The sequence below is a fragment of the Thunnus thynnus genome, chromosome 24 (genome assembly GCF_963924715.1).
Source record: "Thunnus thynnus chromosome 24, fThuThy2.1, whole genome shotgun sequence".
In the NCBI taxonomy this organism is placed as follows: Eukaryota; Metazoa; Chordata; class Actinopteri; order Scombriformes; family Scombridae; genus Thunnus; species Thunnus thynnus.
Genome location: NC_089540.1, coordinates 9,172,381 through 9,196,130, shown reverse-complemented (window position 1 = coordinate 9,196,130; position 23,750 = coordinate 9,172,381). Strand labels below are relative to the sequence as shown.

At 40.7% G+C, this 23,750-nt stretch overlaps 1 protein-coding gene across 5 annotated transcripts in view; it reads right to left on the bottom strand.

Annotated features, from left to right (window-relative positions):
* Window positions 1–23,750, bottom strand: part of LOC137176739 (fibroblast growth factor 14-like) — a 65,348-nt gene that overhangs the window by 11,496 nt on the left and 30,102 nt on the right. For 4 of the 5 annotated variants that reach the window (XR_010925858.1, XM_067582632.1, XM_067582628.1 and 1 more), the window contains exons 2-3: window positions 13,187–13,297; window positions 9,398–9,501 (exon numbers count right to left, since the gene is read on the bottom strand). Coding sequence is in view for 4 of the 5 variants with exons in the window: in XM_067582628.1 (XP_067438729.1) it covers window positions 9,398–9,501; window positions 13,187–13,297 (215 nt within the window). In the remaining variant the exon portion in view is untranslated. Of the gene's footprint in view, window positions 1–9,397; window positions 9,502–13,186; window positions 13,298–20,857; window positions 21,536–23,750 lie in introns of those variants that run through there. The other variant, XM_067582630.1, reaches the window with a different exon arrangement.

The following is a 23,750-nucleotide window of genomic DNA, read 5'->3' as shown; positions in this document are numbered from 1 at the left end:
TTCAACACTGGGGGGGGGGGAATTAAGTGCTTAAAAATAGTGTTTCGCTGTTCTTTCGGGTTGAAAGTTTCAAGCTTGTTTCGGCTCTGACCATACCCAACTTCACTGGTAACACACATCTTTAAAGCCGTTTCCACTGCTTTAATGCAATTGTTGTACTCTCACTACTCACTATTATGGCGAATGGAAAAATGTAAACACAATTAATTTGGATAACAGCGTCCTACTCAGTGGTGAGACAACGCAAACCTTCCTATAGTCAATCTATATTTCTAATTGAATGAAAGGATGTAAACATAATAACTGTGGGATGTATAATTAAAGGACAACATGACCTGATCTTGTACGACACACACAGCTGGTGCTGCGGTGGAGCTATCATCGGGTGAAATCTGACATTGAACTGTAAATCAATTCCTATACGCCACAGGCACCTACAGCAACACCACCATATAATGTACATACTGACATAATGTACATCCTGACTTTCAAGCTACCAGAGACATGACTGGACCGAGTCTGATCTCTCTTAGGTCGGCCTCACAGTATCCCAAATGTCTTGGGATATGTTCATTTGTTAAATCCATTTCTTGCTGCTTGAACAGTTTTTCTCTCACTGCTTCCTGCTGAAAAGCCTTCGTATATAATCTTTATAGTTATAACAGAGCTTTCTAGTTTACAGTTTTTGAAAGATGCCTCACTAGAACTTGAATAATAAGTCATGCAGATCATATTGTTGGCAAACTTCAGCTGTAAAATGCCCTGCTTCAGTATCTTAGAGACACAACTCAAATTCAAATAATCCAAATTTAAGGGATCTTTATAAAAATGTCTTTGTTTTTTTTAATTAGAAATAAAGAGCCGATCAATTGTAATCAGATTTTTGTAGCTCTCACATTTCGACACTGACATCGCCTTCGAAAAATTCAAAATCTGTCAACACTTCACTGAGGTTAGCTGACTTTTTACATGATGATTTTAATTATATCATTATCATATCAATAATCAAATTAATTAACTGTGTTCCACTGTTACAAAACTCTCTGTTTTTAATTACAATGAATTTTGAATTATGTGTAATGACACTATATACCATCACAATACCACTGAGTTAATTCATGATAATCATAAATGATCGCTCAGCCTTTGTTTCTTATTTCATTTTTGGTTAAAAGTGCATTCAAATCTTTTTAATTATCAAAAATGACAACTTTGCAGTTTCAATCTTCATAAATATGTAGAAACATTGTTCAGATTTGTTCCCCCTCATATAAAAGTGCAGTTTCTCTACTTGTAACATTACTTAACGCGACTAAAGGAAGTTGTTTTTCTTCCCAATGTGTATGTATATATATGTGTGTGTGTGTGTGTTTGTGTGCATTGCTCAGTGAGTGGGTGTGTTTGTTTCCAACACCAGTTATTATCACAGCACTAATTACCCAGGGGAATTGTGGGTAAACAAATCATTCTAAAGAAAAGAAGCCCACAGAGAAGAGGGGCGAGGAAGAGCGGGTATGTGAGAACAAAAGAGTAAAGAGCACGGTTAGAGAAGGGACTTGTCCTCCAGCCCGGGCAAACTGAATCAAATCATAAATATAACTGCAATCACAGCGTCGCTCTCCGCGCGTCAGGAAAAACCGCGACCTTCCTCAGCCACTCCAGACCTGCACACCTGATCCAATTACGCTGTTATGAAAAAGTGTGGCTCTTAATTGGATCAGGTGTGTTAGAGCTGGAGCAACAACTCACAGGACGGGTACTCCTTAAGGACCGGTTGGGAAACACTGAGCTGGCGGACCCTATTAGGAGTGTGATCATCTGTAAAATATCGGAAATGTATCACCTAGTATGAGTTTTGTGTCATGACAAGATTACAAGCTGCTGATGGATATCCTGAATGATTTGACATTTTTTGTTAGGTGAAAGTCCTCCACCGTTATTTAATATCGTAACGAGACAAAACAAGAGGCTGCATTCAAGAGTTTGAAGAGTTATTAGATGTCAAAACACTTCAGAGCAGTTGAGGAATGATTTTATTATCAGTCTCAACTGTGGTAAAAAGTACAATTACCTCATTCAAACTGACATGCTCACGTCATATCTGATGGGTGTTAGAGATGGGAAATATTTCCATATGACTTGCGAGCGCTCACATCACAGGACAACTCAGGATCATTGTAGAGTTGGCCATATTTGTTAAAAACTCTATTATTATCTGTTACGTCCAACAAGTCTGGGTTTCATTACCTTGAATGATGCCCTTTGGCCCATGAGACATCCATGATTCTTGGCACTTTGTTATTATTGAGCACTAAATTGGATTAATCTGAGTTTCCCAGTTGTAATTATGACTTGACGTGAACAGAGTTTACAAGCCGGAAACTTATGATTACAGTAACTCCAGTATGACATGAACGTGGCAGTAATCTACCAGGATGATGTGAGCTTGCACGTGTTTGATTGTTGAGCTGACTTTTAAAAACTTTTTTGCAGAACAACTTGTTTTTTGGGCCAGAGCCTTTGCTATGCCAACACGGTGGAGGCGGTGAAATGAATGATGAGTTTGCGTTTTTCACGTGGACTGGATGTTTGACAAACCAACATAGCCGGAGATAAACGGCAGCATCAGAGAATTGTTAAGATTTTATTGACAGCAACCTCAGTTTTTAGAGTTTAAACCAGTCTAAATGTTTCTATTTAAAGCAAATATGTCTTTGTGTGTTTTGAATCTCTTTAGATTTCTGCATACATCAATCCGTTATTTCAAGCAATCATTTAAATAAACCATCTTTAGGGGCAGAGCTTTTGTCTTTGAACTGCCAACTGTGATTCATGAAGGAAAGCTGGGAAAAAGGCTACATGTACGTACATCAGTAATAGCTGTCAAACATCATTAACGGACAATAGTTTTGTCGCTAATGGTCAAACCTGCTGTTTGAGTGTGATGTCTGCCCTGTGGTACTTCAATGCTTCATAAAGAGGCTCCACGGCTCACCAGTAACTAATTAATTCTCTAGTCACCAGAAATGACCAGAGAACTTGTGTGTTTGTGTGTGTTTTTGTGTGTGCGCATCATGACTCACATGGCTATCATTTATTCTCTCTGCCACTCCTCTTCCCTCTCATCTCTCTGGATGTAGACATCACATCTCTCACTGTCTGAGTGCTGTACAGACTGTGTTATGAATGGAAGTGCACGCCTACGTACCACAGACATGTGCCAGACAAACACTCACACACACACACACACACACACACACACACACATAGAGCACACGCACCCCTTTGTTTGCTAAAGAAAAAGAGACAAGACGAGGTGGAAAAAATGACAATTAGAGAGAAAATGGAAAGATCCGCGATGCAGAAGATCGGATTTCATAACATCGAAATGAATGAAATAGAGCCGAAACGATTCGCTGATTGACAGAAAATTAATCAGCGACTATTTGGATAATTGATTAATTATTTCAGTCATTTTTCAAACAAAAACACTGTTCTCTAGTTCCATGTTCTCATATGTGAGGATTTGACTGATATGGTAGTAAATTAAATATCTTTGGGCTTTGGACAGATGAAATTAGACATTTAAAGATGTTAAATTGGGCTCTGAGAAATTAAAATGAATCATTTTCCAAACAATATAGACAAAAGAATTCATTGACTAACCTAGAAAATATACAGCAGACTAATAACTAAGCCCAAAAATCAACTATGAGATCAGTTTTGTGAAATAACCTGCTGGAACTGACTTTTTAACTGTGGAGTAAATATTTTCATTACATTTATTTTATCAAATTCACAGCACTTCTTATTCTTCTGTTTGCTTGAAATGTTTTGCTTTTGCTTTTTTTTTTTTTAGCATATTGATCTTTCATTAGATAGCAGCAGATGGGAGTGTGCCTTAAATACTTTGTTTCACTTAGACTTTAACAAATGAGCTGTGATGGGATCGGCTGTGAGATGTAGACAAAGTCGGTCAAAACTGAAAATTGTGCAAAAGAATAGTGTACAAAGAAAAGGAGAACATGTAGGTGTTAGTTAATGGATGCTGAATTCATGTTGTTTTTATTGGGATTTAAATAGGCTTTTGATTCAGACTGTTAAGATTTCTATTATAAAGTAAGAACACATTTCTGATTTCCTGTAAGGGGACGAATAGTTTTAGTGAAGGACTGCAGACTATTTGCCGACTCTTAATTTAAGATGTTTCTATGACCTGAAGAGATATCTGGACTAAAAGGGAAGCAGGGAGAGAGAGGGGATAAAGTATTAGCAAAGAAACAGGAGCAACGCCAGGGTGAAAAAGATGGATGGAGGATAGACTTGAATTGATGGTGTTTTTGCTCCCGGGACCTTTCCAGCCGACAGACTGGGACTCTAACAGCCCGACTCACTGGAGCTGGCATGAAGGAATACATTTCCATTTCTAATCTCCCGGCCGGTGGACAGTCAGCACAATTCAGATTTCAAAAACAAACAGGTTTTCACGGGGGGGGGGGGCACTGCTGTGCACGAGCCCCAGTTCTTGATCTAGATCCGTCGGACTGTTTACCTCATTAAATCCACAAACATTTCCTAAGAAAACGCTTTAAATGTTCTTCCTTTTCTGAAGATCACATTATGTTCCATGTCACTACCATGTTAGACATGTACATCTGTCAGAGGAGCTCAGATCAGTATCATCTTATGGTCTTTTATCCCTCGTTTAATGTAGGATCGTCTGTCTTCTTTCTCACCTTATTCATATTTAGTAGTAAGAGAGGAGTAGCAGGAGTAGCGGTGCGTTATAGGAAATGTGCGACGATTTTACTAAAAAAAGTCAATTTCCTCTCACACCTCTCCGCAAGCATCCTGACACCTACACCTACCCAACCACCCTGGTACCCCCCCCCCCCCCCCACCCCCCCCCCCCCCACACACACACACACACACACACACACCAGCATATATTACCGACACTTTTGCACATGCAGGAACACACTCTCCTCATCTCATTCACACACAAACACACATACAGTCCAAAACTCATCAGCACTTTTTTTTTTTCCTCTTCACTTTCCCCAGCATGCTCCATAATTATCACATAGCAGCTCATTGCACACTGAGCCATCTGTTAGTAGCTCACCCACCCCCCCCTCTACCCCCCACCCCATCCCCAAACCCACACGCACGCACGCCACACGTACATGCACAACCACACACTGCCAGATGCTTAGGATCTGGGATTAATAAGACAGTCCTACCATGTATAACTAAGTTTGCAGCATATCATTAACAATTTGCAATAAGAGGATAAAGAATCTCATTGAGAGCAGAGCAGCATAAATTTAGGATCAAGCTTAAGTAGCTCTGTTGCAAAGGGAATGCACCATACAGGGAAATGTCCTAAATTTTTGTTTTTGAGTCAAGAGTGGGCAATATTAATGTATTGCGATAATAATCACAGATTCATCTCAATAGCAATATCTTATTGTATGAAAAAAGAATGAAAAAGCATGATAAATACTAACAATACTGCGTTTTAGTCCAGATAAATCTTTTCAGGAAAATAGTTCTGAAACAATTAGTTGATTAAGCAATTAGTATGTAGACAGTTTTCTTTATTATCACTTGATCTGCAAGTATTAAATTAATTATTGAGTCTATAAAATGTCAGAAAATGGTGAATAATGCACAGTTGGCATCTTTAAATTGCTTGAAAATCCAAAGATATTCAACAATATGAAACCAAAAAAAGCTGCAAATTCTCACATTTGACAAGCCAGAAACCAGCGACTCTTTAAAACGAGAGTGAAAGAGTTTTTCACTATTGTCTGACATTTTATAGACTCAATGATTAATTCATTATTTGAAAAAAAACAGCAGCTGATAACAAAGAAAATGGTCAGATGCAGCTTAAATATATCCTTCAACTGTTTAAGATCTTCTACTGTGTCATGTTTTGGTGAGATTCACATGGTTCATATTAATTAGGAGATGAGAAATGTTGAGCCACAATCTCTCAAAATGAGAATTTTATTCAGCAACATAACCGGCTGGTTTCCAGAGTGGCAACGAGTCCAAATTTATCCTTGGCTTTGAATGCATAACGTAGGCTGTGAAGTCATGTGAATCGCTCTGGCATTCAGTCATACAAGGCTGAAAAATCAAAGCCCAGACATTGTCCTGTTTATTTTTTCTGTTTATCAGTGACACAGCATGTTTCACTGATCATATTTGTCCATTAGAGACCCAAAACAATCTCATATCACATCCTTAATTACGTATTTACCTCGCAAATTACTCAACCCCCTTTCCGTGCACGCTATATTACGTATTCAGTTCATCACGTTCTGATTATAATGATTACAGTGCAATCAGCGCTTAAAATGCTCTTGTTCAATGATGTGTGTTTATACCAGGCTCTTTGTTTGTGCTCCCAGGTGTTTGCTACTTTAGTTTGGGTCATTAGGACGGGTGAGAACGGTGCCATTTCTTTAATGCTTTAGGTGCCATCAAATCCCAGCACTGAGGAGTCTGGACACAAACTAACTATGGGAAACAAGCCAAAAAAAAAAAAAAGGAAGATATAGCTACAAGGAGACATGGGTTGACATCTATACAGTCTGCACAAGTATAAAAACTGCTGACAAGTGCACCATGTTTTTTAAAAGTTACAGGAACTAGAATCTGATTTGTATCGACCTCCTGACACCGACACAATAACTAACCTGGCAGGATGAAAGATTATCCAAGCTGTTGTCCAATAAACAAACGCAGACCCGAAGCCACCAATTATAAAAAAATACATAAAGCTAAACGTCTCCGGACCAGTGTAAACAAACTGTAGCGGTGATAGCACCCTCATAATGTTTAATGAGTATCTCTTCAAGCTTAGTGGCGCCATCCTTACCGCACACTACACCTGCCAGGACCTTTGCAGCAGCCAATTAAACATCAAGCAGCACTGACACCATGATAAATTACACCTGCTGTACGTAATTTATATATTTTCGTTATCATGTAGCTGCCTGCACATCAGTCGCAGAGCTGGAGCATGATCAAACATCCTCACTTTGCCTCTACGCGGCTTTAGAGGGGATTTCTACATTTCTACTGTGTGTGTGTGTGTGTGTGTGTGTGTGTGTGTGTGTGTGTGTGTGTGTGTGTGTGTGTGTGTGTAGGGGGGGACTCCCTGTCTTCAATTATTTACAGGAAGCCCTCATGCATCTGTGACTTTCAGCGACAGGCTGAGGAAGCCAAGCAGAGCAGCACAGATCTCCTTTCTTTCTCCTCTCCCGATTACTCTTCTTCTCTTCCTCCTATCCCTTTGTCTACAATCTTTTTCCTCCTTCCTCTCCATATTTTTTTCCTCTCCTCTCTCCTCTCCATCGCTTTTCCTCTTCCGTCTACAACCTTTTCCCTCCTCCCTCTCCATCAATTTCTCTCTCGTCTACAACCTTTTTCTTCTCTATCTCTTCCTCCTTTGTCTAAAACCTTCCTCCCTCGTCTTTTCCTCTTATGTCTACACCCTTTTCTGACCTTTCTCTTCGTTTTTTTCTCTTCCGCCTAGAACCATTCCCTTTCTTCATTCTTTCCTTTCTTCTCATATTTCCCTTTCATTTACCTCCTCGCATGTCCTCTTTGTCTTCTCCTTTCCCCTCCCATGCATTCCTATTCCCCACACCCCCCCCCTCTTCTCTTCTTTCCTCTCTTCTCCTCACACATCACCTCCTCTCTGGCTCCTGTCATATCCACCCAAAGACAAAAAAAAACAAAAAGCAAAACAAAAGAAACAAAAAGGGGAAGAAAGAGGGATGATGCGAAGGAGAAGAGACGCAAGTGGAAGAGTGTGAGCTCTCTCTGAAGAGTCAGCATGGAAATAATTCATATTCCGCTCAAGCAGATCTCCTCACAGCCGACCGCGCCTCCTCCACCTCACTTCTCCTCCACTTGCTCTTACAACCTCCTTCTCCGCTCCCTTGTGTCAGTGTTTTGGCAAGGTTTTCACTAATTTTTCATTTACCACTCAGAATCATTGATGCTTCGGGAGGGAATGCATCTGGGGTGACATTTAAGGACACTCAAACTAACAATTAACAAATATTAAAAGAATTAACAGTCATTTAACGTGCGCTTGTCCATAATCTGACAAATATGTGCCAGTAGAATCCATTAAAAGCAGCTTATCTGTCTTTTTCCATCTCACTCTCTCTCTCTCTCTCTCTAATGAACCTGTACCCAATCTTCAGCCTTGTTTTCATCTCTTACAAAACCTCAAAATAGGTCTCTCATATTGTCTTCTGACGAGGCAAAAAGAAGTGATTCATGCTTTCATTATATTATGCACCGCCTGCTGTAACTCTGTATTCTTGTCTGAAAAACTCAGCCAAGCTTTTCACGGGAACTAAAAAGAAACTTCATATCATTTTAGGCTGACACTACAGTCGCTTCCAGCTGACAATTAATGCCTTAGCCCCCAGCTTATAGATCAGAGCTTTTATCTCCAAATGTATATCCATAATCTTGGCCTTTCCTGTTATGGATGTAACTCAAAAGGTGCTTGAAAAAATGCATATCTGTGCAAGAACATTACCTATTGATAGTAAATTCTCCTTTAAATGTTAAAGGTTGCACATTTTCAAGCAAATTCCCTCTGTAACTGCTCCATTTTGCCCTCTTTTGCTCAGTTAGCCGTCCTTCAGACAGAGCAGACGGGGGGGCTCCCCAGACAGACCCTGGTCCCCGGATGCAGTAAATGCAAGGGTCTGTACACTGGATAACTGAGAGGAGTTGGACTAAAATTACCCAGTGCTTCCTCTGATGAGAAAATAGCGGGTGAAATCTGTTTAAAGAATGTAATTGGTTCATTCATCCCAGCTCAGATCTTCAGCTCTGTCTTTTTTGACTGGTGTGGAAAAGATGCACCTTTCTGAAACTCTGACAGACAAATATTTGGATTTACTCTTGTGGATAAAGCGAGACCTTATAAATGACAAGAGAGCCATCAAAACAAGAACCCTGCTTTCATTTAGAATATGACGATTTAAAACCAAATTGCCAGGGATAATCTGGATAAACAATAGATCATTTTCATTTAATACCCACAATTTTCCACAGAGAAACATTAAGCCTGCAGCAGGTACAACAAAAGTCTGAAAAAAAGAGACACAGCTAAACTGACACTGACACGTTGGACCGGCGGGTGTATTTACACACTTTGGCGTGATACCAGGTTGGACTCCCACACCGCAGCGTTAATCACAACAACTCTGTGGGCTGTCAAAAAAACTGAAACAAAACATGTCTTATTTGTGGACGCCGGGCCTTTCAGAATCGCCCATTCTCATGAGTCCATGCCTGCGTATATAAGTGTGTTTGTGTGTGTGTGTGTGTGTGTGTGTGTGCACTCGCTTACCGAGGAGTAGAGGTGACCCTCTCCGTTCATGGCGATGTAGAGGCCGGTCTTGACTGATTGGATGGCCACGACTCTCAGACCCACAGGAATTAAGTTAAACAGAGCTGAGGACAAAAACAGACAGACTGACTTAATGTGTGTGTTTCTCTTCTTGAAGTACGGCGCTCTGAGAGCCGTAATGTAGGTCGGTCTGTTGCTCAGTTGGTTTCGGTTAGTTGGTGGGATGAAGACGCAGCTTTTGGACTCTGAGTTTTGTGAGAGAGGAATGTAACTTCTACTTTAAATATGAAAAAGCCTAAAACCCACAGTTACTGTAGCTCTATAATACAATTAAGGTAATATTATGAGAATAAACCAGTAACACCAGTAAACAGTTATTTTCTTGAGGTGTTGCTACATGACTATTTTCCCAAAAGGGTTAGAATATAATCAATATATCTCAGTTATATAAGAGTTGTCACACTGCCATTGATTTGTATCATCACAGGTAGTATGTATGTTTTAATCTAATTTTAGAAATGAAGAATAATTTAGGGGCAAAATGCAAGAACGTCACATAATGAGTCATATGAGTCATGTAGATAAATTAAGAAGAAGAAATGACACGTATTGCAACATTTAGTTATGAGTAAGACCTTTTTTGGCATCGAACTCTTTATATTTGTAACTGTATGGCTTTAAGATGACTAATAAATGACAGCTGTAGTAATAAATGGTATTAATCAAGTTGAAACAAGCAGTTTTATGAAACGTTTGTTCAGTTAAGAGGGTTTCCTGAATCTGATTTCATGGAAAATAAGTAAGAAAAAATAAAATAAAATAAGGTTTCTGCATGAAGTCCATCGTATATGAAGCAACTTTTGACTCGTGGGATTAAGTAATTGTTCCATAACATTTTAATATCAGCCTATTCTTGCATAATCTTTTTTTTCAAAGGCTCATGCAATGTTATTAGAAGAACAGCAGTCAGTGATGATAAATGAACAGACAGCTGATCACACCCTCGTAGCCTTGGGCAGATATTTAAAAAGACAATTATAGTGTCACTGGTGTTTTGTTCACTTCCTGCAAACCCTTCTGTATCTCTCTAGAAGTGTCTAGTTGTGAGATGTATTTTCTTTACGTTTTGAAGGAAATATTTCGATAAAATGGCGTCTTATCTCTTAGTAAAAAAAAGAGATAGAAATAAAGCTTATTGATACAGCCTATTATATAACATCAGCTTTTGTTTGGGAGACTGAACAAGAGAAATCATGTAATGAATGCTGAAGTGGTTTACAAGCAGATGGTAGCAACACAACTCTCACAGACTTCTGTATTGGTTTTCTTATTTCTATCAAAAGGTTTTGTATTTTTATATTAAAAAATAGCCTGATAGCAGCATTATGATCCAAACTGGCAGAATCAGCTATTCAGTTACACTAATGGATTACTTTTACAGACTTTTTGTGATGTAGAAATCAAAAAGTTGTTTTACGTGACATTTGGAGTTTAAGGTGTGTGAACAATCCTTTGGAGGTTTTAGCAAAAGTGACAAAGAAGCATCTATAATAAAAAAAAAAAGTGAGAAATCACATTAAACTGAGAGCAAATACTCCAATCACATTGGAATTGTAATTTCAGGGGGCTGATCAAATGAAGAAAACCTCTCAGCCATCGAAATTCACACTGCACGATGAATGAATGAACTGATATTTCACTTTAACGCCGTAAAAAGACGAAGCCTGAAAATGAATATTATTATACAACATTTGCACTGTGATATATTCCTGTATCTAGCTCCACTCTGCTGTGAAAATGTGACAATTATTATGTCGATGATTGGCTGTCATGAGCTGTGACCTTTCAAGGTTGTTGAAATTCTTCGGTCTCCCACTGAGGGCAGTTGAAATCACACCCCTTCAACCTGTACGCCTCTTATCATTACAGAGGTATCGATTAGCCGGCTGACAGCGCAGACAGTGGAGTTGTTATGACAGAAACAATGTCAAACTAGATTCAAGGCGAATCCTAAGTATGTTGCTGTAAAGTTCATAAAATCAGGGCTAAAATTTCATCAAGAACGTACATATTTCCAAAGGTAAATGTGGTAAATGTTCAGATTGAGCAGATAGATATCACAAAAAAATTGATTTTTCTTTTTAGAGCTAATGTCTAACCATGAAAAAAGAACTCCGTTATGCTGGAGGAACAATATGAAGATAAAAAATTGTGTAATTGGTATAAAATCATAACATAACAATGACCCATAATGAAGGGCTTGATAGTAGATTTGCTATTAGTCCTGCTGCTTTTCCTTCTAATCAAGGGCTGATTACACCTGGGATACCTGAGCCCTCATTAATCAAGGTTGCATAGAAATGGTTGTTAAGCATCTCCAACAACCAACATTTACAATGTTCAGATCGAGCAAAAAGAAACGCATCAAATGTGCAGAAGTACACCTGCAAGTAATCATCCTTGATAAATATCACACTTTCTTAAACCACTGTTACACTCACACGCACGCAGCCTTCATTAACATAAAGATTTGCCCTCGGCTGATTAGAGACGGTAACAACCGTCTCTTTAAATGCTGCGGGAAAATGTCACTGATGTCTCTCCTCTCTGCTGAACACGGCTCAGCCACGAACAAACTGACAAACAAATGAAAAAAATTAAGCTTGGCAACAAGTGCGAGCTGCAGTGAATCCTGTTTGATCTACACGCCAAGCTGTGGCAGAAAAAAAAAAAGTGATGTGAAGACATTTGCCAAAAAAAAAAATATAAGAAATCATAGTAAACAAGTGGGACATTGCTACAACAGGCGGACGGCAAAGAGCAACCGGCTCAGCCAATACGGAGAGGACACTTTGGACCAGTGAGTTGTCTGCTGTAGTGATTACTGATGAGCATTTGATTTTCTCTAAGCCGAGCACATCAGAATATTGCAAAGGCTACATTAATCAATAAAGCATCCATCTGCAGCTCCTCCCTGAAGGCAGCGTCGGGTGCAGAGGTCCAATAAACTTAGCCTTAAAAACAAAATCCTTTGAACCGCCACTTGTCGCTTTCAGCCGAACAGTTGCTTTGCTCTCTGAAAACACACTTGCCTGCACGAAATGTCCCGAAAACCTCCATTAAAACAAACCGAGGCGTTCTAAACACAATATTGCTGCCTCATTGCTGTCTTTATGATTGCGTATACTGTGGATTTGCAGTCAATATGCATAGTGTGTAGATGGTACGGCTAGAAATAGGAGACATTACTAGGATTCATCAGATTATATGGTCCCATTCTCTCCTTTTCACACTGAGAGGAGAAAAATCATCTCTCGACCTTCATCCAATCGGATGAGGATCGAGAGACTGACACGTTGTCTCCAAATAACTATTTGGCCTTAAGAGAGACTGTCATGGCTTTTCCTTTGCTATGATGAAATTCTGGTTTTGGGCTGCAACTCTCCTCATTGTTGTTTTGAGCAATGATTTTTCTCTTTTTCTGATTTTCTCTTTTTCCTTTCAGATTCTTGTTGCTGTGCCTCACAATCATTCGTTGTCAAGAAAAGCACAATGCTGCTCCTCTACATGCGTGTAGTTAAGCCTTAGTGTTGATAAATGAGGAACCCAAATGTAATTGACTGGTTGACTGTACAGAAAGTCAGCAGGGCTCTGTGCACTAACGATGAGGATTAAGTGTGAGTGTTTTACACCCACGTTTACCAGGTTTACCTTCAAAAATGCACATCACACCTGATTGTGTACAGTGTCTATCAGTGTGTATGTGTGTGTGTGTGTGTGTCTACTAACAGGAGTTGGTGCTGTCGTCTTTGGTCCCGTCCATACTTCCATCCTGGCCCATCTGGAGATAGAAGCCCTGCCTGCAGAACAACCTGGTCACTATGCCCTTCAGCTGTGGTTCTACACAACACAAACACAAGGACAAGGACACGAGAAGAAGGGAGAAGAATTGAATCGCTGTACATCACACAAACGTTAAACCAGCAAATGCAAATAAAACGAGGCAAAACTTGAAATAAGGTTGGTCAGCTTAGACAGAATGATTTATCAATGATTCACGTTCAAATGCAAAAACTTCTCCAAGGCACATCTGAGATACAATACAGTTTGGCATTAAAGGACACACGTGATGTGACCACATGTGACCTGCTGCATCCTGAGGGATTTCCTGTGGGGTGGGGGGGGGGGGACCAGTCAAGCACATCCAATCCATTACAGGATTCTTGGACTAATCCTTCCTTCGTGATCATTGTTCCACTTGAATAAGTTTGATAAATTATTTCTGAACCTTTGATGGTAAAGAGCAGCCTTATAATGGCTTTAAATCTGTTATGTTTACTATTTATCTATCCGGCGATATAATGGTTTGCAGATGTGATTTTATAGATCAAACCTCAGATAACTGTGTGTATCTTTTGATGTGATGGTTTCTCCCCCATTTAAAGAAGTGTTTCAAAGCTCTTGTATGATAATAATCTATTTAAAAATACAGATTATTGTCACAAATAATTAGATGCAGATGTTTACATCACGTCATTACATTCGATCATTGGTGCTCCAGTGCAGGTTTTTTTTTAAATTCTCAGTCACTGGGTGCTGTGTTCTCGGTTATTTCATGTTGCTTCAATTAAACAGTCATTTCTGCCTCTCACTGTGTGAATCCCGCATCTCACCATCAAATACAAAATTGCTGAGATAAAACACAATGAATAAAACAGCTGCTGGGAAAGAGAGACAAGAGAAAGACAGATCAAGTAAGAAAGGAGATGAGAAGGAGCTGAGAGACAAAAACTGACACTAGATAAAGATGGAGAAGGAGAGACTAACGAAGAAGAGACTAACGGAAAGATAGAAAGAAAAAGACTACACCAGCGTTAGCTTTAGGTGAGATAATAGTAGTGCTTCTTCAGCAGGTACAGACAGGCGTTTTTCCATCCTCATCATCATCATCACTCTCACCTCTTCTGCTTTAGATAGCACGCTTTTTCCATACGCTCACATTAGCCGGCCCGGTGAAACGATTCATTTAATATGGCTCCTCTCACACTCACATGCATGTGACCACACCCATTCCTCCCTCTGTGAAACTACCACATCACCGCTGACTTCGCCTGGGTCGGTGCAGCTATGCTAAAGCAGGGTGGGAATCCCCTTTGAACATGTGTGTGTGAGAGAGACAGAGAGTAAATGTGTGAAAGTATACCCTAATGCACAGAGACAGAAAAAAAAAAAAGCCAAAGCTGACCCAGTTTATGAAGAGTGTATGTGTGTGTTTGTGTTTGTGTGTGTGTATGAAAGAGAGGCAGGGGTGTTTTCCATCTTTGTGAAGGATCCATCTTGTGCAGCAGGGGAGAAGGAGGGAAGAGGAGCCGTGAGGCTTGCAACCAGCACTCAAATTGACAAAATTCCCAGCACACTATTTAGCATGTTGTATAGAGCGGTCAATGATAAATCAAGACATTCGCTGACAAGGATCACCCACCACTGGGAAGGTTTTGTCATCAGTATGCAGGTGTACTCTTTTTATTGAAGGATAACCCACGACTCCACTATCTGGTAATGTTAATCACACATTTACTGATTTAAATTCCTGTATGGCTGCTTTAAACCACATTTAGCATTTGACAAGTTCCTTTCTTCAATAACTGCCTTTTTTTTCTAGTTTCCCTCTCATGCTGCTTTATGGTTCAAAATAACAGTCCACCTGCTCGGCATCTGCGTGTCAGAGCAGAGGAGGAACTGCCCACTGCAGACGGACCGAAATCAGCCACATTTCAATCTAACCGACCTTGTTTGTGTGACGCACAGCCTGAAGAAGCTGCTGGAAATGTTTTTTTTTTATTATTGTCTCTTATCTTTTTCGAGAACTTGTCACATCTCCTATATTTTATCTGTTACATTTTAATTAATAAAAGATCATGTATAATTATTATACATACCTAAAATAGACCTGGATGTATGGCAGAGAGTGTACCTGCCAGCCTGACTTTACATTTATTCATCTGTCTTTCTGGTGGCTAAAAAAAACCCCCTGTTTGATGTGGATATATTACAGCAGGTGCATTTCAGTGGTGGCATGTAATAACAGAAAACCTTTCCTGGCTGGTGATATGAGTCAGCCAATGGGAATGTTCGAGGCCATTAAGTTTATTTTTAAGAGAAGTTTTTTTTTTTTTTTTTAGAAAGACATTTACATTTCTCAAAGAAACTTTAATTATCACATCAGCATTAGCATCAAAAACTACATTACCCAATAACCTTTTTTCTAGAGGCTATGATTTGAATGTCAAGGTCACTGTAAATATCTCCAATTCTGGCTTTTTTTTTCTTACCAGACCACTGTCCACTCTCTCAGAGTGATCGAACGAAGCGACAGATCAAAATGTGGTCTTGTGTCTACACTTGTGTGCAAATTTTAAATCAAAACTGTAATGATTGAGGACAAACATCACGGTACATGTGCTATAATTTATCTTGATATAGATTTTTAATCACATCCCTATTATAAGTGCAATTACAGTTTCAAATGGTGTTATTGTTGGTGTTTGCATAGATTCCTGCTGTAATGGATGAAAAATCAATACTTCTCCACGGGGGAACCGTACTGCTGCATCCACTCATCATCTATTTATCTGTCTATTCATCCGTCCGACATCCAGTTATCCATTTAATCATACTCCGACCTGACGTGCCGAGCCGTTGCCACAGTGACATTCCCACAATCGTCAAGGTGATATTCCCATTCCTCCCAGTAACTCCATATCCTGTCTGTTACTAGGGAAATTCCCATTCTCGCGTTGCCATGACAACAGTCTCGTGATTCCAGACTGTTCCAGTGGAAGGGTATTCCCCCATCCACACAGACATACACACACACACACACACACACATACAGTACACACTCACACACACAGCTATATTTTCATCATAATGTGATCTGATTCAATCAGTCAGCCCGTCAAGCTGCCGTGCTGATTTGACGTGTCATATTGTCAGTTAATTTGCCCCAGTCTGAGTCTAAATACAGTGTTTAACACGGTATAAAATATCAGCATGGGTGTCTTATACATGCGATGCATAAAAGGCATTCTGTATTTCTTTCTCTCCCTCTCGTTTACACACACACACACACACTGAGCAGATTCAACAGCACCCAAGTGAAGATTTTACAAGGAGCAACTGAATGCGTTTCAGTCTCATATAAATCAGAGTGATGAGTGATTAGAGGGACGCTCAGGGTGAAGAAAAGAGCAGATTTCTTGTTAAAATAATGGTAGAACAATTAGACCTGGCTGAGCTACAGTAAATGTCCTTCATCCCTAATACGGCAGCAATGACGCAGTTTGTTTGATTGTGTATCTACAATAATAATTAGTAAGAGTCTCTAAATTCAGGTTGTCCTAATGAGACAGTTCAGATTTTATACACGTCTGCACCACATGTCATCATTGTCTTTGACTTGAAAGGAGACTGTAGATGCCGTGTTGTCTTAGTACTTCTTAAAAGGCTTTTCCAGCCTTGACAAGAATACAATTCAGAGGGAAACACTGACGTCATCTATCGATTTTCCATACCTGCTTATGCATTGATTGAAAGTCAGGGGGAACACGCTGTACAGAGAGAGCCGGTCCAACAGAGGTGACAGAGCTGAATAACATCACTTAAATATTGAATGCTGGTTAAGATTTTTCTTTACTTCTTATATTTATAGTTCCTAATTTTCCCCAGCAGTGAATCATCATTTTAGCATAATCTCATCCTCTCAGTGACTACGCAGAGTTCATGACCATGCGTGAGGGCGGGACACGACATGAACAAAAATCAAGGAAATCAAGAGCTTTGTGGTTCAGCTCCCTCCCCGACAGGAGAACATTTTTAATCTTGCTTAAACACCCAGAGATACCTAATTCACCTCCCTCACTACCACCACCACCACCTCGCTGGAACGGACACGTTGTTGTGGTTTGAGCAGTTTGTGAACATATGTGAGCTCGGAAAAAAAACGTTGTTCGGAGGCTTGTCGTCCTGTTAGCGACATCAATGTCAGACTCGGCTCAGATAAGAGGCCAGAACATCAAGGACATTTAGGTGAGATAGAGCACAAAGTCTGTCTCATATTCATTTATAAAGGGACACACTTTTAGTAAAATTTCCTTCATTTCTGGTAAATTCTTCTGGTTTCTAGATTTTTCTTACATTTTTTTATTTGTTGCATATTAGGAACTTTTTTATTGTTTGTTTGCAAAGTAATGTAAGATGTTGTGTACTTCTCTGACATATGTTTCTCCACTGCAACTGTATTTTTTGTGTCTTATAAGACCATATAGGCTGAACACCTTTATGTGCATGACAATGAATAAAATAACAGACATTTGCATTTGCAGACATCACCTCAGGCTAGCGATGAAATTGCCATTTTTCACCCTTCTCTCACATTTTATATATCAAACAATTAAATATATTGCCGCATTGACCTATAATGATAATAATCATTTGTTACATCCCTATACTTCTCCCTCCACACTTTCTTGTTCCCTCTTTGCTACGAATAGGACAAAGTCTATATTTTCATGCAAATATCATTCCAACTGACAGCTGTGTCATTTCTTGCTGCTTTATGGTTCAAAATCACAGTCCACCTGCCCGGCATCTGTCTGTCAGAGCAGAGGAGACATCAGAACCCACTGCCCACTGCAGACAGACCAAAATCAGCCACATTTCAATCTCACCGTCCTTGTTTGTGTGACGCACAGTCTGAAGAAGCTGCTGGATGTTTTTTTTTATTGTCTCTTATCTTGTTTGAGAATGCGTCATGTCCTTTATATTTCATCTGTGACATTTTAATTAATAAAAGATCATGTATAATAATTAAATGTAACTAAAATAGACCTGGATGTATAGAGTGTATCTGCCAGCTTGGCTTTGCTTTCCTACATACTGTTGAGTGAAATCCTGCCACAGCAATACAATTAATTCTTCGCTCGGATATCAAAAATTATAATAATATTAATAACAGCATACTGACTAGCTGTGGACAGGAAAGAGCCTCCATACTATCAGGAGAGGATTGATATCACATTTCTAATAAAAAGCCCATTTTGGCTCCATGTCAGTCTCACTCTGGCTGATAAAAAATACGCAAAATTAAGCTGCATTGATCATTTAAGCTTTGATTGAGCCATGAAGGCTGCAGATTGGTTTGAGCCGGGTCTGCCTGTCTCACCTTCACAAAACCTCTGGAAGACAGTGGGGGATATTGGCAAATCTCTCACACAGAAAACACACACACACACACACCCACACACACACACACACACACACAGACAGAGAGACAGAGACAGAGCACAGAGATTGTGGATGTTGCCAAGCTTTCACCAGCAGCTCTCACAGCTGGGAACACAGAGGAGGGAGAGACAGAAGGAAGGAAAGGAGGAGGCAGCAAAGGAAAGAAGGGAGGAGAGGAGTGGAGAAGAGAGGAGAGGAGAGGAGAAGCTGTTGTCTTTTCTCCCTAGAAAAGAAAGAGGAGAAAAAGGCAGGAAAAGTAAAATGAAGCTGGGAGGAGGGATGGAAAGATCCAAGGTAGGAGGGGGGGAGGATTAGGACGGAGGAGGAGGAGGAGGAGGAGAAAGGAGGAGGAAAGGAAAGAAAAATTGGGAGGGGAGTGGAGGAGGAACAAATGCGGAACTGAGGAGGAGAGGAGAAGTGGCTGTTGTCATCTAATTCTTCCTTAAAAGGAAAGAATGGCAGAAGGGAAGAAGGGAGGACAAGTAAAATGAAGCTGGAAGAAGGGACGAAAAGATCAAAGATATGGGGGATGACTGGAGAGGAGGCAAGCAGGAGGAGGAGAATAAAGGAGGTGACGAAAAAAAGGTCAGAAATGGAAGATAATGGAGGATGATGGAGAGGAGAGGAGGCTGTTGTCATCTTCTCTTCCCAAAAAGGAAAGAATGGTGGAGGGGAGCAAAGGAAAGAAGAAGATGGAGGTATGAAAAGATCTAAGACAAGGAAGGGAGGATTAGGATGGAGAGGAGGGAGAATGAAGAGACGAGAGAAGAGGAGGTGGAGAAGGAGGAGGAGAGCAAGAAAAGGGAACTAAAGACAAAAAGAAAGTAAGAAATGGAAAGATGCAATGAAGGAAGGAGAAAAGAGGAGAGGAGGTGACTGTGGAAGGAAAAAAAGGGAGGAAAAGTAGGAAAAGGAGGTGACAGGGAAAAGGGAAAACGAGTGATGGAGAGAAACAGGAAGAGGAAAGTACGAGGAGGAAAAGGGAGAGGAAGGGAAGGAGAGGAGAGGAGCGGTGAGGAGAAAAGAGATCACCTCCTACTCCCATCTGGAATCTGGCTCTCAGACCACACAAAATTCCCGTCACTCACCAGAGCAAACTGGTGAAAACCAAGTCCTATCAACATGACTCCTCACGTTCGCCTCCTCTGTGTCTCTCCTCCCCTCCTCTCATTTCCGACCTCCATCTCTCCTCCCTTCATCCATCCCTCCGTGCACGTCACCTGCTGGTTTCTCACACAATCAATTGATTACAACAGCACTTATCGCCTCTGCAACTGAACGCTCGCCGTAGCACACAATCACAACATTCTCATTAATCTGCATTCACATCCATAATTACTTCTCCATGCACTGACGGCACGATCCGTACCATGATTTAACTGTGATGTTAATTTGGATTAAAGAAAAACCTGAATGGTGGAAAATGTTGAGCTCCACATGAACAGAAAACTGTTTCTGTTTTGCATTCGAAAGAGGAAAAAAATCAGAGTAACAAAGAGCGAAAAAAAGTGTAATTTCAATATGAGAGAGAGGCGTTTTGCTGCTGTCGTTGTGATTTATTCTAACGTTTTAGTGATGTGAAGAGAAAGTGTGATCATGGTGATAGGGCACTTTGAATTATGAGCTGGGAAATATGAGAGAGCGAGGTAGAGATGCACGGGGAGACGGAAAAGAGAGAGAGAGACTAGACAGACTAATCTGTGGCTTCAATAATGGATGTACCTGGAAACTACTGAACCATAGGGCACTACAAGACATGACAGTGTGCGTGCGTGTGTGTGTGTGTGTGTGTGTGTGTGTGTGTGTGTGTGTGTGTGTGTGTGTGTGTGTGTGTGTGTGTGTGTTACCACAGAGGAGAGAGAGAGAGAGAAAGAGAGAGAGAGACAGAGAGAGGGGCGAGTCTGTCAGTCTGTGTTTATGCATGATTGGGGTGTGTGCGCGTGTATGAGCGCGCGCGCGAGTGTACATGTGTGCATCGGCCCAGGCGTGCACGTGTGATGAAGGTGCTTGTGTATGAATGTTGTCACGCGTAAAAATGTATATGCGTGCGTGAGAGCGTGCGTTTCTGTATGTTTGTGGAAGCGCGCACATAATGCATATCAATATATTTGCGTGCGTGCGACTGTCTGTGCATGTGCATGCATGTCGCCCCCCCCCCCCCTCCTTTCCCCACACCTTGTCTCCGTAGCCTCCTCTTCTTCAAGCCAAATATCCGGACTTTGGAGAAGATGTCGACCAGGTTCCCGTTGCACAGCCCCTGCTTCTTACCGGGGCTCTTCCGCCGCCGGTGAGCAGTCGGTCGGTGGGCGTGTTGCTCTCTCGCCTGTCGCTTCTGCCGGATCAAACCGCTGGCGATGGCCGCTGCCATGTCTCTGCCGAAACAGCCGACACAAAACCAGCCCTGTCTCCGTCCGTGTCTCCAGTCTCTTCAGTTGTGTCCACCGGAGGGGACGGAGCGCAGACAAAACCAGACACAAACCTCCAGTCTCCGCTTTACCGGCTATAACGGCCCCATACTTCAGCCACAACGCGGTAAAGTCCAGAATAAACACACCACTTCACCTTACAGCATATTTTCTGTTGCCGTTATTCCCCAGGCCATTGATTAGAAACGCACAGCGGTTTACCTGTCCGTCACGTTTCACCGGTCTGTCTGTCAGTCAGATAACAGCAGCTGTCACTGAACGGCTCCTCCAACCGATTTTACCGGACCCCGTTTGTCAGTTTGTCTTCCCATGGTCAACAGGCGAGACCAAACACAAAACCTCTGAAAAGGGAGAATAATGCAATAATAAAGCAATTCTGTCCTCTCTCCTCTGTCCGTTTTGTGTTCCGCTGATGGAAGCGCGGATCCAGATGTGTGAAACCAGCGGCAGTCACCCAGAGCAGCACCGGAAAATGGGCGGTTTGGTTTTCAAAGTGAAAGCTTAACAGGATTTGTGTGTCTTTCAGATGGATTAGACTATAGTAGCCTAGCTATATATTAATGGCTGACATTACTAACCATGCTTTTACTTTTTCAGTATGGTGTTTATTGTATTATAAATCTTTTAGCCTAATATTCCTCTTTTATTCTTCTAGACCAGTGGTTCTCAAAGTGGGGTTCAGGGACCCCCAGGAGTCCTTGAGGGGGTTCCAGGGGGTCTCTAGCAAAAAGGGGAATCATTTATTTTCACTACAATTCCACATATAAGTAACACAATGCCAGAATGTGTGACTATTTTGGTCATGGGTTTCAGACACTTTCTGTAATAAAACATCTAAATGAAAAAATCTTATCAGATGGGGGACCCTGCATGGGACAAAACCCTATCTAATGGGGGTCCTTGTTTAGGGGTCCTTAACGTGAAAAGGTTTGAGAACCACTGTTCTAGACATTTTGCTACCTGTTGTTGCCATCAAACAGGGTCAATTTCCATTTAATAAAATCACAACTAATAGTTTAATCTCTGGATGACTATTAATAGGACACATTCCCGTTGTTTTAATTATATTAGCTATTTCATCTTTATGTTTTATATTTGCTTTTAAATGTCATGAACACTGACTGCTGCATACATTTCTCCTCCAGTATCACATATTCCTCTGAATGGCCTTTTGCTGTGACTCATTTAGTCGTCTTTTGTAATGTCCCTGCTCTTATTGACACTTGACCTTTAGTTTGCTTTTAGAGGCTGCAGGCCTGACTGTGAAAGTTCTTCAAAGGTGTTTGTGCTTTTTGAAACCCTCCGTTGGTTATATTTCATACAGACAAAAGTCGTACAGGGGACATTAGATTAAACGAGTGGAAATGTAGCTGCAATTTCTCTCTTAGAAATCTGCTTCAAATGATACACTGTCAGTGATATCTAGTGTATTTTTTTTTTGTGTGTGTGTTATTTTGAAAGGAACGACCGGATGTCCTCGTGGCTGTCGTTCTGGCTGGTTTGACGTTGGAGAGCGCGAGCCACACCGCCGCTGGAGCCACGCGCCGAGCGAGCAGTCACACACGCGCTCTCAAAAACAACTTGTCATCCTCATTATGGGCCAGTGTAGGGGTGTATGAGGGGCAATACAGAATAGAATAGAATAGAATAGAATAGAATAGAATAGAATAGAATAGAGGGCATCCCTTCCCTTAGGCCGGAGTTTCCACAGGCTTTGGTGGCCTTTTCATATAACATTTCCATTATTCTTGAACTGCGTAATTGTGTATGTTTCCATCAGATTTAAGGATATTATAATTATTTTTTGCCTAGAATCAGTCAACCAGGGCTGCAGCTGCCTCTGAGAACACTGAAGTCATGTCCTCTGTATGTTTTTTCTGAAAATGTTGGTTTTTAAGGTGATTTTAGTATTTGTCAGTCTCAGTATTCACTTAAAGATCCCCTCCAGACATGTTTTAAGATTAATACTCTGCTTTGAATTATAATTTGTGTCTGATATGTTGTGTTTTTTTTAAGAATTCTTAAAATTACATCCACTCCTTCTCCCTCATTGGAAAATCCAGAATTTATGAGCAAATATTTTTATTTCAAAAGATCAACTGCTGGATACAAGATGTCTTCTACTTCAATGAAAAGTCCAGTCTCGGTGTATGTGCACATGTTTCCACATCAAACTTAATGTAATAATCCAAACTAGACTAGACTGCCTTCAACATTATTTCTTCACCTTTTGGAAAAGATAACAAATAGCAGAATTGAGTAAAAAAAAAAGTGTGAAACTCAATTTATTTAAAACATATTTCATCTCTTTCATATTTCATTTCAGATTCGGGCAAGTAAAGAATGTAAATGACATGATGAAGAAGGCAGCGCAGGCTAAACAATGAAACCTGCTCCCCTCATTACTTCATCCCACACATACTGTCTGTATTCAGCTCATGACAGCTCGTCTGAATGAACGGTTTAAAAATGCAGGAGGTGGGCTAGATTGACGGGCTGATAAAGTGGAGGGCTGCCTCACATGTCTGGTTTGTCTACTGTACACGTGCTTATAGCTTTAAAACAGGTTTCCAGCTGTAAGCTTACACTACAGGACTGGACTACAGTAAGCTCACATTTCCTCCGTCATGTGGGGCTGTAAC